Here is a 14908-nt window from a genome sequence, read left to right as displayed (position 1 = left end):
CACTCAATGTATGCACACACAAGCACGCACACACAAACCAAATACACACACATGCACATCCATACCCTGGCATTGATAACACACAAAATAACACACACATATTCACATGAGGGAAGCTTTTAGAATTGAACAGGTGAACAATAGTTGCAGGTTCAATCCACTGTTGGAGCAAGGTTGGAACTTGGGAGGCCATATACTTAATATATCCATATCGATTCATAATTAAGATGGCACACAAGGTAGGTTTGGACAGTTCCAAATAGAGGCAGGTAGTGTATTGTACACACACAGGGATGTTTAGCAATTTAGCCTGGTCCCAGAACTGTTTTTGCTGTCTTGCCATCTCCTATAGTCATTGTCACGCCAATGGCACAAACAAATCTTGGACCAGGCTACATACAATTGGCTCAAGAGCCAGGAGAACCACAAGGGGACCAATCACAAGAGTGACACGAGGGTGAAGTCTCAAGGTCAAGGGGTCACCGGTCAAGGTTAATTTACTGTTACCTTTAATGGCCCTCTGAACTTTGACTTTATGACAACAAGTAAAAAGGAAAGAGAAGGATGTCTACTTAAGCCATTAAAGTACACCTTGTTATGAGCTAATTAACAAGATATTTCTGTAAGAACTACAATGCTACTGTACTATATACAGTATATTCTTAAAAGATCCTTATAACTTGTGTCCAATTTGAGGACAGTATTGTCAGTGTGGTAGAGAGTAAAAACAATTACAGCATCTGCCTGAAAGAGGAAATGACATCATAAGGACTGGACTTACCTCCAGCCATACGGAGCACCCCGTCCAGTGCAGGACGCACCTCTGTGCCCAATTCCACATGAATATTCCCTCCAAGCAGAGGACCCACATCTGAGGATGGGGACATTGCATTATTATGTATCAGGGTTGGGGTCAATTACATTTCAATTAAGTTAATTCAGGAAGTAAACAGACGTTCAAATTCCAATTCCAATTTCTCTCATAGAAAAGCAATAGAGAAAAATTAGAATTTCAGTTGACTTCCTGAATTGACTGAATTTAACTGAAATTGACTCCAACTCTGTTATGTATCTAGGGGACCTGATATGGCCATAGATTCATAGTTTTCTGCAACAGACAATAGACTGAACAGAGACAATATGGAGATGTGGCCTCAGGCACACTACTTACTATCTAGGTCAGAAATGACTGTGTACTTGGCAGTGGCGTATTGTGCTATTAGGTAATCAATTTGCTGTGAAAAGAAGAGCAGAATAAAGTTACTGAAACGCAGGACTCTTTTTTTAGTCAGAGATTGTGTTACTCTGTCAGCCTCTCTCTATCACGCACGCACGCACACACGCACGCACGCACGCACGCACGCACGCACACACACGAGGACGTTTAATCTATCCATCTCTTACATTCTCTACTTAGCCTTGTGTGCACACCTACAGTTAACTGTCATTGAAGCTACCGTAAAAAGGCTGTACCGTTGGCGTCTCATTGGCAAAGGTCTGCAGGTCGTTCAGGTTGCTGCTAACCAGTCTTTTCATGCCTTCCAGCTGGGAGCTCAGGTTCTGGTTAGCTGCATACGCACACAGTACTCCAGCCCTGCAGACAGACAACAAACACAGCCACACAGAACATTAAAAGTGATATAGGCTAGCACACACTAAGCTAAGAGCGTTTTAAATATTCTAATCCAGATATTTTAAGCTTTATGGCTACATTTATACAAATCTAATTTTATTGGTCACATACACATATTTAACAGATGTTATTGCGGGTGTAGCGAAATGCTTGAGGCAGACCAATTCTGATATTTTTCCACTAATTGGTCTTTGGAAAAATCAGATCAGCTCTTTTGCCAATAATTGGGCAAAATATCAGAATTGGGCTGCCTGTGTAAACACATTCTTATGATTTTATTGAAAGAGAATTCATGTCAAGCTTTCATTCACATCTTCTGTCAGTTGTGAATACTACACAGTCCTCTAATCAGTTTACAAATACCACAACTAATCATTGGCGTTTAGTTGTAGTTGTTACTTTGAACTAATCCATTTAGCCAGCCAATGACTGTAAATGTAGTTTTATGCTGAATGGACGAAACGACCCAATGTGTGGCATTCCACTCAAGACCTCGTCGTTTGATGGGGAGACCATGATTGGTTAGGTTTTACCTGTTCTGACCTGTTCAAACTCGGTTTGTGTGTCAGATATTATCTATCCGAACTGCAATTGGTAATAGAACAGTGACTGTGTGTGTATGTGTTCACAGAAACATGTATGGAGCCAGCACATAGAGACTTGCAAGATGATGTGATGAAGTCCAGACTGACAGACGGGCTTGATACTGATGTCTCTAAATGGAGGGAGACCTGGCACTCAGCATTATTATTTTACTAGACACAACTTTTACTTGTATTGTCTTTTTAAATTATTGAATTGAATGGTATCAGTCAATATGTGGAGGGAGAAACCCTGTCTATTCTGCAACAGGATCAGGGAACTCCTGTTGTATACGGGACACCACACAGGAAGGTATGACCACTCTGACATGTTTGCCAATGTAGCCCCATTACGACCAGACAAAATGCAGATAGGCACAGTATCTGTATCAGCTGGGAATGACAATGGAAGTAGAACATTGTTATATTAGCAGAACACTGCTTCTATGGTATTATGTAAAAGGTTATGTAAAAAAAAGTACATGGACCTGTTACTACATTTGAAATATATCAAAATGCTTAGTTTAGAATATCTACATAAATTCAGCAATTGCATTCTTTTCATATTACTCTACAAGCTACTGACCTATTCAAAGCTTCCTCCGGCATCTCACCAAACATCTGCCTGTACTTATTGAACTCAACCTGCAGGAGGTTTGCTAGTTGTGATTGAGTGGGGGGAAACCGCTGCAGGCAAGGTTCTGGCAGATGGGTGTGTCTTTGTGGTAGCAAGGACACACCCAAGAAACACCCACAACAAACCACACCCCCAAGCCAACTCACGTTTGGCTTCTGTCATGGCCGCCAGCATTTCTTGAGGAGCAAGCCAAAAAATGAGGCCAAATCAGTGGGTGCAGTTCCCCTTTAATGGAAGCCTTGTATGATCACAGCAATAACATGAATGCCAGCAGGTGGCAGTACAAGGTGCTTACAGAAAAACCCTTATCTGTTCCACAAGCATCATAGGAATAGCGTATAGGGCCTTCAACTGAATACAGTCTAACTGACCAACAGAACCTGCTTATGTTCCCCCTTTCTCTGGTAAAGTTAACTAACAAAATATGAAAAATGAAGACTGAAATGGTTGAATGTGATATGCTGTGGCTCACAACTTGTATATCACACTCTTAACACAAGTGAAATGATTTGAGATCTATGCCTTACACTCTCTCATGTAGCCCATTGTCTGTAACCGTTCAGGCAGTAAACATGCAAAACACATTACTGCATATTATTAATAACTTACACATTTAAATAAGTCACTTCTGTAATTCAAACAGTCTGTACAGTGGCTCTGTGTGTTGTTCTAGTGTTAGTTAGCTCTAGGAACATCAAGTGGAATCTGTCCATGTATTAAGTCTTAATTTCAATGACTCATTCTATTCCTCCTGAATACTAATACTACAGTAGTTTCTGAAATGGTCAGAGTTGATGAATACTAACACTAGTTTCTAAAATGGTCAGAGTTGATGAATACTAACACTAGTTTCTAAAATGGTCAGAGTTGATGAATACTAACACTAGTTTCTAAAATGGTCAGAGTTGATGAATACTAACACTAGTTTCTAAAATGGTCAGAGTTGATGAATACTAACACTAGTTTCTAAAATGGTCAGAGTTGATGAATACTAACACTAGTTTCTAAAATGGTCAGAGTTGATGAATACTAACACTAGTTTCTAAAATGGTCAGAGTTGATGAATACTAACACTAGTTTCTAAAATGGTCAGAGTTGATGAATACTAACACTAGTTTCTAAAATGGTCAGAGTTGATGAATACTAACACTAGTTTCTAAAATGGTCAGAGTTGATGAATACTAACACTAGTTTCTAAAATGGTCAGAGTTGCTAGGTACTGTAGTGAGAGGGGTGCTAATAAGTAAAGGACTTGAGAAAAGATAATGGAAGTCTCTCTCTATGCAGGTTGGACTACACAACCTATGTGCTTTTGGGCAAAATGTTAACATATTTTTTTTTCTTTCTTCCAAAAGGGATTCTATTCCCTATATAGCCTAGTGCAGAGTAGAGCATAGGGTGCCATTGCGGACGCCTGGTCAAAGTGCATTACACAAACAATATTGTACTGTATCTCATCTGTAGAAATTGTAAATGTTTTCTAATAAATAGCAAACAGTTAAATAAACAGACATTCTGACACATTTCTATGTGAGTCTGTTTTCCTATGGGTTTTGAATGTTTGATCTATTGAGAAGAATCAGTGCATATTGTAAAATTTGGAGTGTGAGCTTCATGTCTGTGTTAGGACATTGAGAGCAATTAGAATGGATATTTTGAGTCACTCATAGGTGTGTACTGTACAGTGTGTTTGTGTGTGAGTGTTTTTGTGTGTGTGTGTGTGTGTGTGTGTGAACATTGTACACTGAACAAAAATATAAACGCAACATGTAAAGTGCTGAAATAAAAGATCCCACACATTTTCCATATGCACAAAAAAGGCCAGTTTTGTCACAAAACACAATTCCACAGATGTCTCAAGTTTTGAGGGAGCACGCAACTGGCATGCTGACTGCAGGGATGTCCACCAGAGCTGTTGACAGAGAATTGATTGTTAATTTCTCTACCATAAGCCGCCTCCAAAGAAATTTTATAGAATTTGGCAGTACGTCCAAGTGACTATTGGCTAACATGTAGGTTGTATGGACATTATGCTACTGTACTAGGGCAAGGCAGTAGGCATGGAGGCATGCGGATCAACGGAGAATCAAAATGGCTACCAGATGACAAAAGCCTCTTGTGCAACTCTCTCTCGATCCTTCCCTCATTCTCTCACTCTAATTTCCCCTCTCACGTTATTCTCTCTCTCTTTCCGTCTGTCTCCCCAATTCATTCTAACTCTCTAACTCTCTTTCTCTCTCCAGCTCTCTGTCAGCGTTGTCCAGCAAGGTCAGCGGAATCTCTACCGATGAACAAAGGGGCTTTGAAGATGGCAGCAAGTGAATTCCCAACTCATTGTGAGTGAGTGTGGAAGAGAATGGACCCTGATCTAGTGCCTAGATTATAATCTGAAACTGTAGCTCTCACCAGAGCAGGGAAACTGACAATAGACTACATGGTGCTACCCCATTCAACGAGTCAACAAAACAAATATTTCAGTCGGAATGAGAAAAACGGAAACTCATCTTGAGATAATTAGCTATACAGCAACTTGACAAAATATGCTGTGTGAAATAAATGCCTACAAGAGCAACAAAGTCAATGAGACATGAAAATATGACCACAGGAAACAAGTTATGATAACTGTGAAAACAAACAGTGTAGCGCTACCTATTAGCCTATAGAAATTAATATAGGCCAGTACTCTGAGCAGTGTAGCATTACACGGTCTAGTGGCTCCATGGCTTTGCTTGGCCTAACAATGGCCTGTATTCAGCTGTGTTGTGCTAGGACAGGACAGTGCTTTCTCAGTCCTCTCTTTATCTCTCTCCAGTCTCTAGAGACCCCATTCCCTATTCTCTGTGAATGACAGGGGTGGTCAACACTCAGGATATGAAGCCCTATGCTCCAGCTAATTGAGCCAAACAAGATACTGACGAATAGCTGATCAACTGAATCGGGTGTATTAGAGCAAGGCTGGAGAAAAAGCCTGCATACCCAGATAGTTCTCCGGGAGGAGGGTTGGCCATTGTTACTCTACATGTAGGACTTCTTAACAGGAACTGACCCATAGTCTCACAAACTGGTCTACAAGATGTAGCACAGAGTAAGATGCACCACGGAGTAAGCTGTAGCACGGGGTAAGATGTAGCACGGAGTAAGAAGCAGCATGGAGTAAGTTGCAGCACGGAATAAGATGCAGCACAGAGTAAGATGCAGCACGGAGTAAGATGCAGCAAGGAATAAGATGCAGCACGGAGTAAGATGCAGCACGGAATAAGATGCAGCACGGAGTACGAAGCAGCACGGAGTAAGTTGCAGCACGGAATAAGATGCAGCACGGAGTAAGATGCAGCACGGAATAAGATGCAGCACGGAATAAGATGCAGCACGGCGTAAGATGTAGCACGGAGTAAGGTGTAGCACGGCGTAAGATGCAGCACGGAGAAAGATGTAGCACAGAGTAAGATGTAGCTTTTTCATATTGTGCTCAGAGGTTAGAGTACCCACTAATAATAGGCCATAAAATAACAGCTGTGTAACGCAATACAAGTTAGATTGAAATCAATAGGTCTTGGTTTTGTTGATGATGTGATGTCTGGTATTTTGAAGCCGGATCACATGTATAATAAATAGCCAATAAAGTATTCTTCTTCTTCAATGTCACATGTACTGATATGACCTTTAGTCGAAAGGGTCAAACAAACAGCAAAACAGTGTAGCACCATGCTTTGTGGTGGTATTTTTGGACACCGATTTTGCCGGTGTCCAAAAACTAGGCAAGTCAGTTAAGAACACATTCTTATTTTCAATGACGGCCTAGGAACGGTGGGTTAACTGCCTCGTTCAGGGGCAGAATGACAGATTTTCACCTTGTCAGCTCGTGGGATCCAATCTTGCAACCTTACAGTTAACTAGTCCAACGCAATAACGACCTCTCGTTGCACTCCACAAGGAGACTGCCTGTTACGTGAATGCAGTAAGCCAAGGTAAGTTGCTAGCTAGCATTAAACTTATCTTATAAAAACAATCAATTAATCAATCATAATCACTAGTTAACTACACATGGTTGATGATATTACTAGATATTATCTAGCGTGTCCTGCGTTGCATATAATCTGACTGAGCATACAAGTATCTAAGTATCTGACTGAGCGATGGTAGGCAGAAGCAGGCGCGTAAACATTCATTCAAACAGCACTTTCGTGCGTTTTGCCAGCAGCTCTTCGTTGTGCGTCAAGCATTGCGCTGTTTATGACTTCAAGCCTATCAACTCCCGAGATGAGGCTGGTGTAACCGAAGTGAAATGGCTGGCTATTTAACGCGCGCTAATAGCGTTTCAAACGTCACTCGCTCTGAGCCTGTGGTTGTTTCCCTTGCTCTGCATTGGTAACGCTGCTTCGAGGGTGGCTGTTGTCGTTGTGTTCCTGGTTCGAGCCCAGGGAGGAGCGAGGAGAGGGACGGAAGCTATACTGTTACACTGGCAATACTAAAGTGCCTATAAGAACATCCAATAGTCAAAGGTTAATGAAATACACATTGTATAGAGGGAAATAGTCTTATAATTCCTATAATAACTACAACCTAAAACTTCTTACCAGGGAATATTGAAGACTCACTTATTTGAGGCTAAATTGATTTTATTGATGTATTATATTAAGTTAAAATAAGTGTTCATTCAGTATTGTTGTAATTGTTATTATTACAAAAAAAATAAAAAAATCGGCCGATTAATCGGTATCGGCTTGTTTGGTCTTCCAATAATCGGTATCGGCGTTGAAAAATCATAATCGGTCGACCTCTAATATGAATGGATACTACTGGTTTAGAGACACACACAGCCTGCCCTACATACCACAGAACTGGGCTGAGTGACTGCTATCATCTTTCAAAATGATTTAACCTTTAATAGCATTATCCATTTTGTTTTCATTAAAATACACTTTACTGTATGAAGGACCTGTATAAAGTGGTGCTATACTTCATGAGCTAGTAAACTATCTACTAGGCAAGAGGTTTTATGATTAATGGAGATTAATAAAATTACATCGTGAATGGCACAGTATGTCACTATTATCACTACAGACAACTATATATAAAGGCAACAAGCACTCACACACATACCCACACTACAAATTATATCAGGGGCCGGGCTACAGGCGGCCCGCGGACTAAAAACTATTTTGATCACCAGGAATTCAGTTTAAAATGTGTTAATTCAGGAAATCTGTTCCCAAGTATTTCCACAAATGAAAAAAAGAGATATGTGATCATGTCTCAATGTAATCAAGGTGTGAAATGATGGTTATTTTCAAATACATTCTCTTTTTGGGCTTAGTTGTGGTCAATTTTGTAGTGTACACCCCCGAACATCCGTTCCGATATAAATCAGCCCGTAGCTGTATCTAGTTGCCTACCCCTGAATTATATCAACTATATTCATTTACAAAACATTTATTCTTTACTTTTGAGCACATTACTTTGGAATTCCAATTTCGAAAATAACAAAAGGTCACACTCAAAACCTGAGCGCAGCTCAGCAACATCTTCAATAAAGAATTAATCAGCTAGTGAATACATAATTCAGTGTTATGGTAGCTAAAAAGCTTTCACACTGCAACATGCAATTTAGCCCCCTAGTGTCGTGTCATGTAAGGACACATTGTCAGTTCAGAGCACCTAACACAAAGTAAAGTACACAGTAAAATAGGTATGTGTGTGTGTGTGTGTGTGTGTGTGCAGTGCACCTACAGGAAGCATCACATTCCTTACCCTACAAGGACCCTGGGTAGTCATACTGTATAATGAAAGACAATGGGCATTTCAGGCCTTGATATATAGTCTTAGACTGCAAGACTGACACCAATGCTAGCATCCATGACTCCATACCAAGTATCCTTGGTGGTTGGTTGCTCAAGGTTGTATAAGAGTTGTATCAACTCCTGTCCTAATTACAAATCCACTATTGCATATTGGTACCATCATAATGCATTACTTACCAGACTTGTCATAAGCACCTATGGTTCTCTAATACTGTCTTACTATCATAGTGAAAAGGGGCTTTAGTGTGGACATGGGGTGACCAGACTATTTACTTAGTCCTTATTAGGTTATTATCCCCAGCTTAACAAAGCTAATTTTGTGCAGACATACAATAGCAGCTGCTAGCTTAGCTTGGTCATGCGTCTTCTCTATCGGTAAGTCTAATGGACAACACACAAGCAAAAGTAAAGTAAAGACTTCTTGAAACAATGGTGTTAACACTGCCGACACCACATGTTACAATAGGGTTAACACTACCAATACCACATGTTACAATGAGGCTACTTAACACAACTGACACCACACGTTACAATAAGGTTAACACTACTGATACCACATGATATAATAGGGTTAACACTACATGTAACATTGGTGTTACTTAACACTACCAACAGCACATGTTAAATTAGGGTTGCACATCTATCACTCCAGTGTTAATGCTAAATTGTAATTATTTCGCCTCCATGGCCTATTTATTGCCTACCTCCCTACTCTTCTACATTTGCACACACTGTACATCGATTTTTCTATTGTGTTATTGACCGTACGTTTGTTTATGTGTAACTCTGTGTTGTTGTTTTTTTTAAAACTCTACCTACACCACATGTTACAATGAGATTAACACTACTGACACCGCATGGTATAATGGGGTTAACACTGCCGACACCACATCTTTACAATGGCGTTAACACTAATGACACCACGTTACAATGGCGTTAACACTACTGACACCGCATGTTACAATGGTGTTACTTAACACTACTGACACCACATGTTACAATGGGGTGAACACTACTGACACCACATAGGACAATGGGGTGAACACTACAGACACCACATGTTACAATAGGGTTAACACTACTGACACCACATGTTACAATTTTTTTATTTTTTTTATTTAACCTTTATTTAACCAGGTAGGCTAGTTGAGAACAAGTTCTCATTTACAACTGCAACCTGGCCAAGATAAAGCAAAGCAGTGCGACACAAACAACAACAGAGTTACACACGGAATAAACAAACATACAGTCAATAATACAATAGAGAAAGTCTATATACAGTGTGTGCAAATGAGGTAGGATAAGGGGGGTGAGGCAATAAATAGGCTATAGTGGCAAAATTATTACAGTATGGCAAATTAAACACTGGGGTGATAGATGTGCAGAAGATGAGTGCGCAAGTAGCGGTACTGGGGTGCAAAGGAACAAAATAAAGAAAATAAATAACAATATGATGATGAGGTAGTTTAATGGGCTATTTACAGATTGGCTATGTACAGGTGCAGTGATCTGTGAGCTGCTCTGACAGCTGGTGCTTAAACACCCCATGTTACAATGGGGTTAACACTACTAACACCATGTTGCAATGGGGTTAACACCACCTACACCACCTACAATAGGGTTAACACTATTAACACCACATGGGACAACGGGGTGAACACCACATGTTACAATGGGGTTAACACTACCAAGACCACATGCTACAATAGGGTTAACACTACTGACAGCACACGTTACAATGGGGTTACTTAACTCTACCAACACCATATTACAATAGGGTTACTTAACACTACCAACACCATATTACAATAGGGTTACTTAACACTACCAACACCACATGTTACAATTGGGTTAACATTACTGACACCACATGTTACAATGGGGTTAACACTACTGACACCACCTACACCATGTTACAATAGGCGTAACACTACCAACAGCACATATTACAATAGGGTTAACACTACTGACTACACATATGACAATGGGGTGAACCCTACTGACACCACATGTTACAATAGGGTTACTTAACACTACCAACACCACATGTTACAATAGGGTTAACACTACTGACACCACATGTTACAATGGGGTTAACACCACCTACACCATGTTACAATAGGCTTAACACTACCAACAGCACATATTACAATAGGGTTAACACTACTGACTACACATATGACAATGGGGTGAACCCTACTGACACCACATGTTACAATAGGGTTAAACACTACTGACACCACATGTTACAATAGGGTTAACACTATTAACACCACAGGTTACAGTGGGGTGACCATCACTCACACCACATGTTACAATGGGGTTAACACTACCAACACCACATGTTAGAATCCAAGATTCTATTTCAATGGAGCAGATCCTCTGTGTGCATGAAAGGGTTGGGAATTGTGTTTATAGAAAAGCCACAAATACACACTGTCTCTTTAAGACTGTATTATAAAACATAAAGAATAAGTTAGCTATCTAACTTACAAAGCCCAAGACATAACTATATTGCTGTAATTCCAATAGCACTGTAAATTAGATCAGAAATCACAGCATGTAGCTACCGTAGGGATAGATCGGTGGATTGTAATGTAATAACTAGTGCACTGTTCTGAAACATGCAGTGTGCTGACAACCAGATAGTGTACGGTGCATTTAGTGTGAAATGTCTCTTTTCATAAGAGAAAGCACACACACACACACACACACACACACACACACACACACACACACACACACACACACACACACACACACACACACACACACACACACACACACACACACACACACACACACACACACACACACACACACCACACACACACACGGTCCCTAAGGTTCCCTCTCTCCAGTGAGAAGTCCCTCCTAGTCAAGCGGAGGACTGGTGTCACTGTGATGTGGTCGATGGTCATTCACTGGGCCAGCCAGAGCCCAGTATAGCCGCACGCAACCACACATACAGGCAAACATGCAGGCCTAATACATTCACGTTAGGAAATTCCTGCCACATACAGTACCGTTCAAAAGTTTGGGATAACTTAGAAATGTCCTTGTTTTTGAAAGAAAAGCAAAAAAAATGTGTCCATTAAAATAACATCAAATTGATCAGAAATACAGTGTAGACATTGTTAACGTTGTAAATGACTATTGTAGCTGGAAACGGTGCCCATTATCAGCAACCATCACTCCTGTGTTCCAATGGCAGGTTGTGTTAGCTAATCCAAGTTTATCATTTTAAAGGCTAATTGATCATTAGAAAACCCTTTTGCAATTATGTTAGCACAGCTGAAAACTGTTCTTCTGATTAAAGAAGCAATACAACTGGCCTTCTTTAGACTAGTTGAGTATCTGGAGCATCAGCATTTGTGGGTTCGATTACAGGCTCAAAATGGCCAGAAACAAAGACCTTTCTTCTGAAACTTGTCAGTCTATTTCTTGTTCTGAGAAACTGAAGATCTCGTACAACGCTGTGTACTACTCCCTTCACCGAACAGCGCAAACTGTCTCTAACCAGAATAGAAGGAAGAGTGGGAGGCCCAGGTGCACAAGTGAGCAAGAGGACAAGTACATTAGAGTGTCTAGTTTGCGAAACAGATGCTTCACAAGTCCTCAACTGGCAGCTTCATTAAATAGTACCTGCTAAACACCAGTCTCAACGTCAACAGTGAAGAGGCGACTCCGGGATGCTGGCCTTCTAGGCAGAGTTGCAAATAAAAAGCCATATCTCAGACTGGCCAATAAAAAGAAAAGATTAAGATGGGCAAAAGAACATAGACACTGGACAGAGGAACTCTGCCTAGAAGGCCAGCATCCTGTGGTCACCTCTTCACTGTTGATGTTGAGACTGGTGTTTTGTGGGTACTATTTAATGAAGCTGCCAGTTGAGGACTTGTGAGGCGTCTGTTTCTCAAACGTCTTTATCTACTATACAAATGCTGCTATTTCAAGATCACAAGTCCAACTACCCATCCACCAAGAGCTACTGTCACAGTCTTGGGTGCAAAACACAGGAAACAAATCATATCTGTATTTTCTTAATAACATTACAATATCTCTATCATCCATAATGCTCATCCATTTTTCTCCATTCCCTCAACTTGAGAGTGTAAACAAGGGAACATTAAGCAACAATGCTTTTAAAACCATTATAACTTGTCAGGACATGACTGCCTCATTATTTTTTTATATTACCTTTATTTAACCAGGTAGGCCAGTTGAGAACAAGTTCTCATTTTCAACTGCGACCTGGCCAAAATAGAGCAAAGCAGTGCGACACAAACAACACAGAGTTACACATGGGATAAACAAACGTACAGTCAATAACACAATAGAAAAGTCTATATACAGTGTGTGCAAATGTAGTAAGATTAGGGAGGTAAGGCAATAAATAGGTCATAGTGGCGAAATAATTACAATTTAGCAATTAAACACTGGAGTGATAGATGTGCAGAAGATGAATGTGCAAGTAGAGATACTGGGGTGCAAAGGAGCAAAAAATAAATAACAATATGGGGATGAGGTAGTTGGGTGGGCTATTTACAGATGGGCTATGTACAGGTGCAATGATCGGTAAGCTGCTCTGACAGCTGATGTGAAAGTTGTGTGAAAGTTCAATAGTTCAAAAGCTAGTGATGTTATAATAATCATTATCACACCATAATACACTATCATTTAATAGCAGTAATAATATCTCTCCTCAGTCTCCTGTGATGACCTGTCTGGGGCTTATCATTTTGGGCCCTGATATTATTAGCTTGGGTTTTGAAGACAATTTGCGCTAAGATGTAAACATTAGGTCCGATGTTTATTTTTAGGCTTAACTGGATCTGAAGTTACTTTGAATATGGTTCTTATTTTGTTAAATTAATTCAGGGACATCTCAACTCCATACAACGGTCTCATTGTGTAAATGTTGTTTCAATAGTCTGAGCACTTTCCCAGGTTAATTTCAGGTCTGTAGAGCAGTGTCCCAAAAAATGGTGGGTCAAAGCCAACTCTTAAGCGGTTGCAGTTCAAGATAAGCCTGATATTCTGTGCTTCAATATTTGTCTGATCTCAGTTTAGTTCATGATTGGGATAAGGCTAGAATGAGCCTCTCAAACTCCTGTCCTGGAGAGCTACTGGGTGAGTACAGGCTTTTGTTCCAGTCCAGTGGTAACACATCTGTATTCCAACACATACAGTGGTCCTGTTCAGCCCTTTATGTGACCAGGGTGTTACCGTTTGGAACATTCAGTGGTCCTGTTCAACCCCTAGCCTTATTAGCTTGGGCTTTAATGACAATCTGCGCTAAGATGTAAGTTGGGCCCTCCCCTGTCTGTCTGTCCGTCTGTCTCCCCTGTCGGTCTTGTCTGTCTGTGTGCCTGCTTGCCTGTCTGTACTGTTTGTCCGTCTGTCTGTATCTTGTTAAAGCAGGTGCTTGGCTCTTAGCGCTACAGTACAGTGGTGCCACTCTTTCATATCACTCCCCCATGACAACAAGGCCTAACGGCAGGAGTTTAGTGCCTTGGCAACGGCTTCTGGGGAGCTCTGTTGCCGAGGTGCGGTGTAGTAGAATCTCCATGTTGGCTGAGAGAGGTGGCTGTGGAGGAATATAACCATCTGACAAAAAAGCAGGGAGAGGTAGTGTGTGTCACAGCCATACTGTTCTCTGTACATATCATGTGAACGATCCATATGTTATATTTCATAAGTGAAACTCTATCAAATATGTGAATGGGCGCAAATAATGATTAAAATATGTGTGTGCTTGCGCGCATCTATGTGTGAGTGTGCGTGTCTGTCTGCCTGCGTCTGTGTGTTCAGCTCACCATGGCGTGTGACACCACAGTGACAGTGTTCTGTGCACCCGGAGAAAGCAGGGCAGTGATGAGAAGTTGTTTCCACATATTAATTGGGTCACTTCGTCAATGATTCATCATCAGCACACACAAGGTAGAACGAGGCACCCCATACTGTACAAATCAGATAACATCAGTCTATGTTAATACTTCTAGACAGGGAGAGATGGATACTTGGGTCAAATACATGATCAAATACTAGAGGCTGCACTTTTGGGACTATTCTATTGTTCCCATAGTACGGGGGAAACTGTCTATTAATAGATTAGTGGATCGCATCATTGGTCCATTATGAGACAGGGTATATCTTTTACTGCAGTACGGATAATCATCTTTACACTGAAAGGTTACTAAAACCATAGTTTGTAGTGATACTTTTCTTTTGTAGTCCTAACTTTAATCTGTAA

The 14908-nt window shown here is 40.7% G+C and overlaps 1 protein-coding gene across 12 annotated transcripts in view; it reads right to left on the bottom strand.

The window, feature by feature from the left end:
• LOC139574471 (prominin-1-A-like) overlaps positions 1 to 14908 on the bottom strand; it is a 113815-nt gene that overhangs the window by 34705 nt on the left and 64202 nt on the right. For all 12 annotated transcript variants that reach the window (XM_071399083.1, XM_071399078.1, XM_071399090.1 and 9 more), the window contains 3 exons: positions 1474 to 1594; positions 1172 to 1235; positions 782 to 871 (listed from right to left, as the gene is read on the bottom strand). In XM_071399083.1, the coding sequence (XP_071255184.1) occupies positions 782 to 871; positions 1172 to 1235; positions 1474 to 1594 (275 nt within the window). The remainder of the gene's footprint in view (positions 1 to 781; positions 872 to 1171; positions 1236 to 1473; positions 1595 to 14908) is intronic.

Source organism: Salvelinus alpinus, chromosome 4 (assembly GCF_045679555.1).
Source record: "Salvelinus alpinus chromosome 4, SLU_Salpinus.1, whole genome shotgun sequence".
NCBI lineage: Eukaryota > Metazoa > Chordata > Actinopteri > Salmoniformes > Salmonidae > Salvelinus > Salvelinus alpinus.
This window is presented reverse-complemented; position numbering and strand designations above follow the sequence as displayed.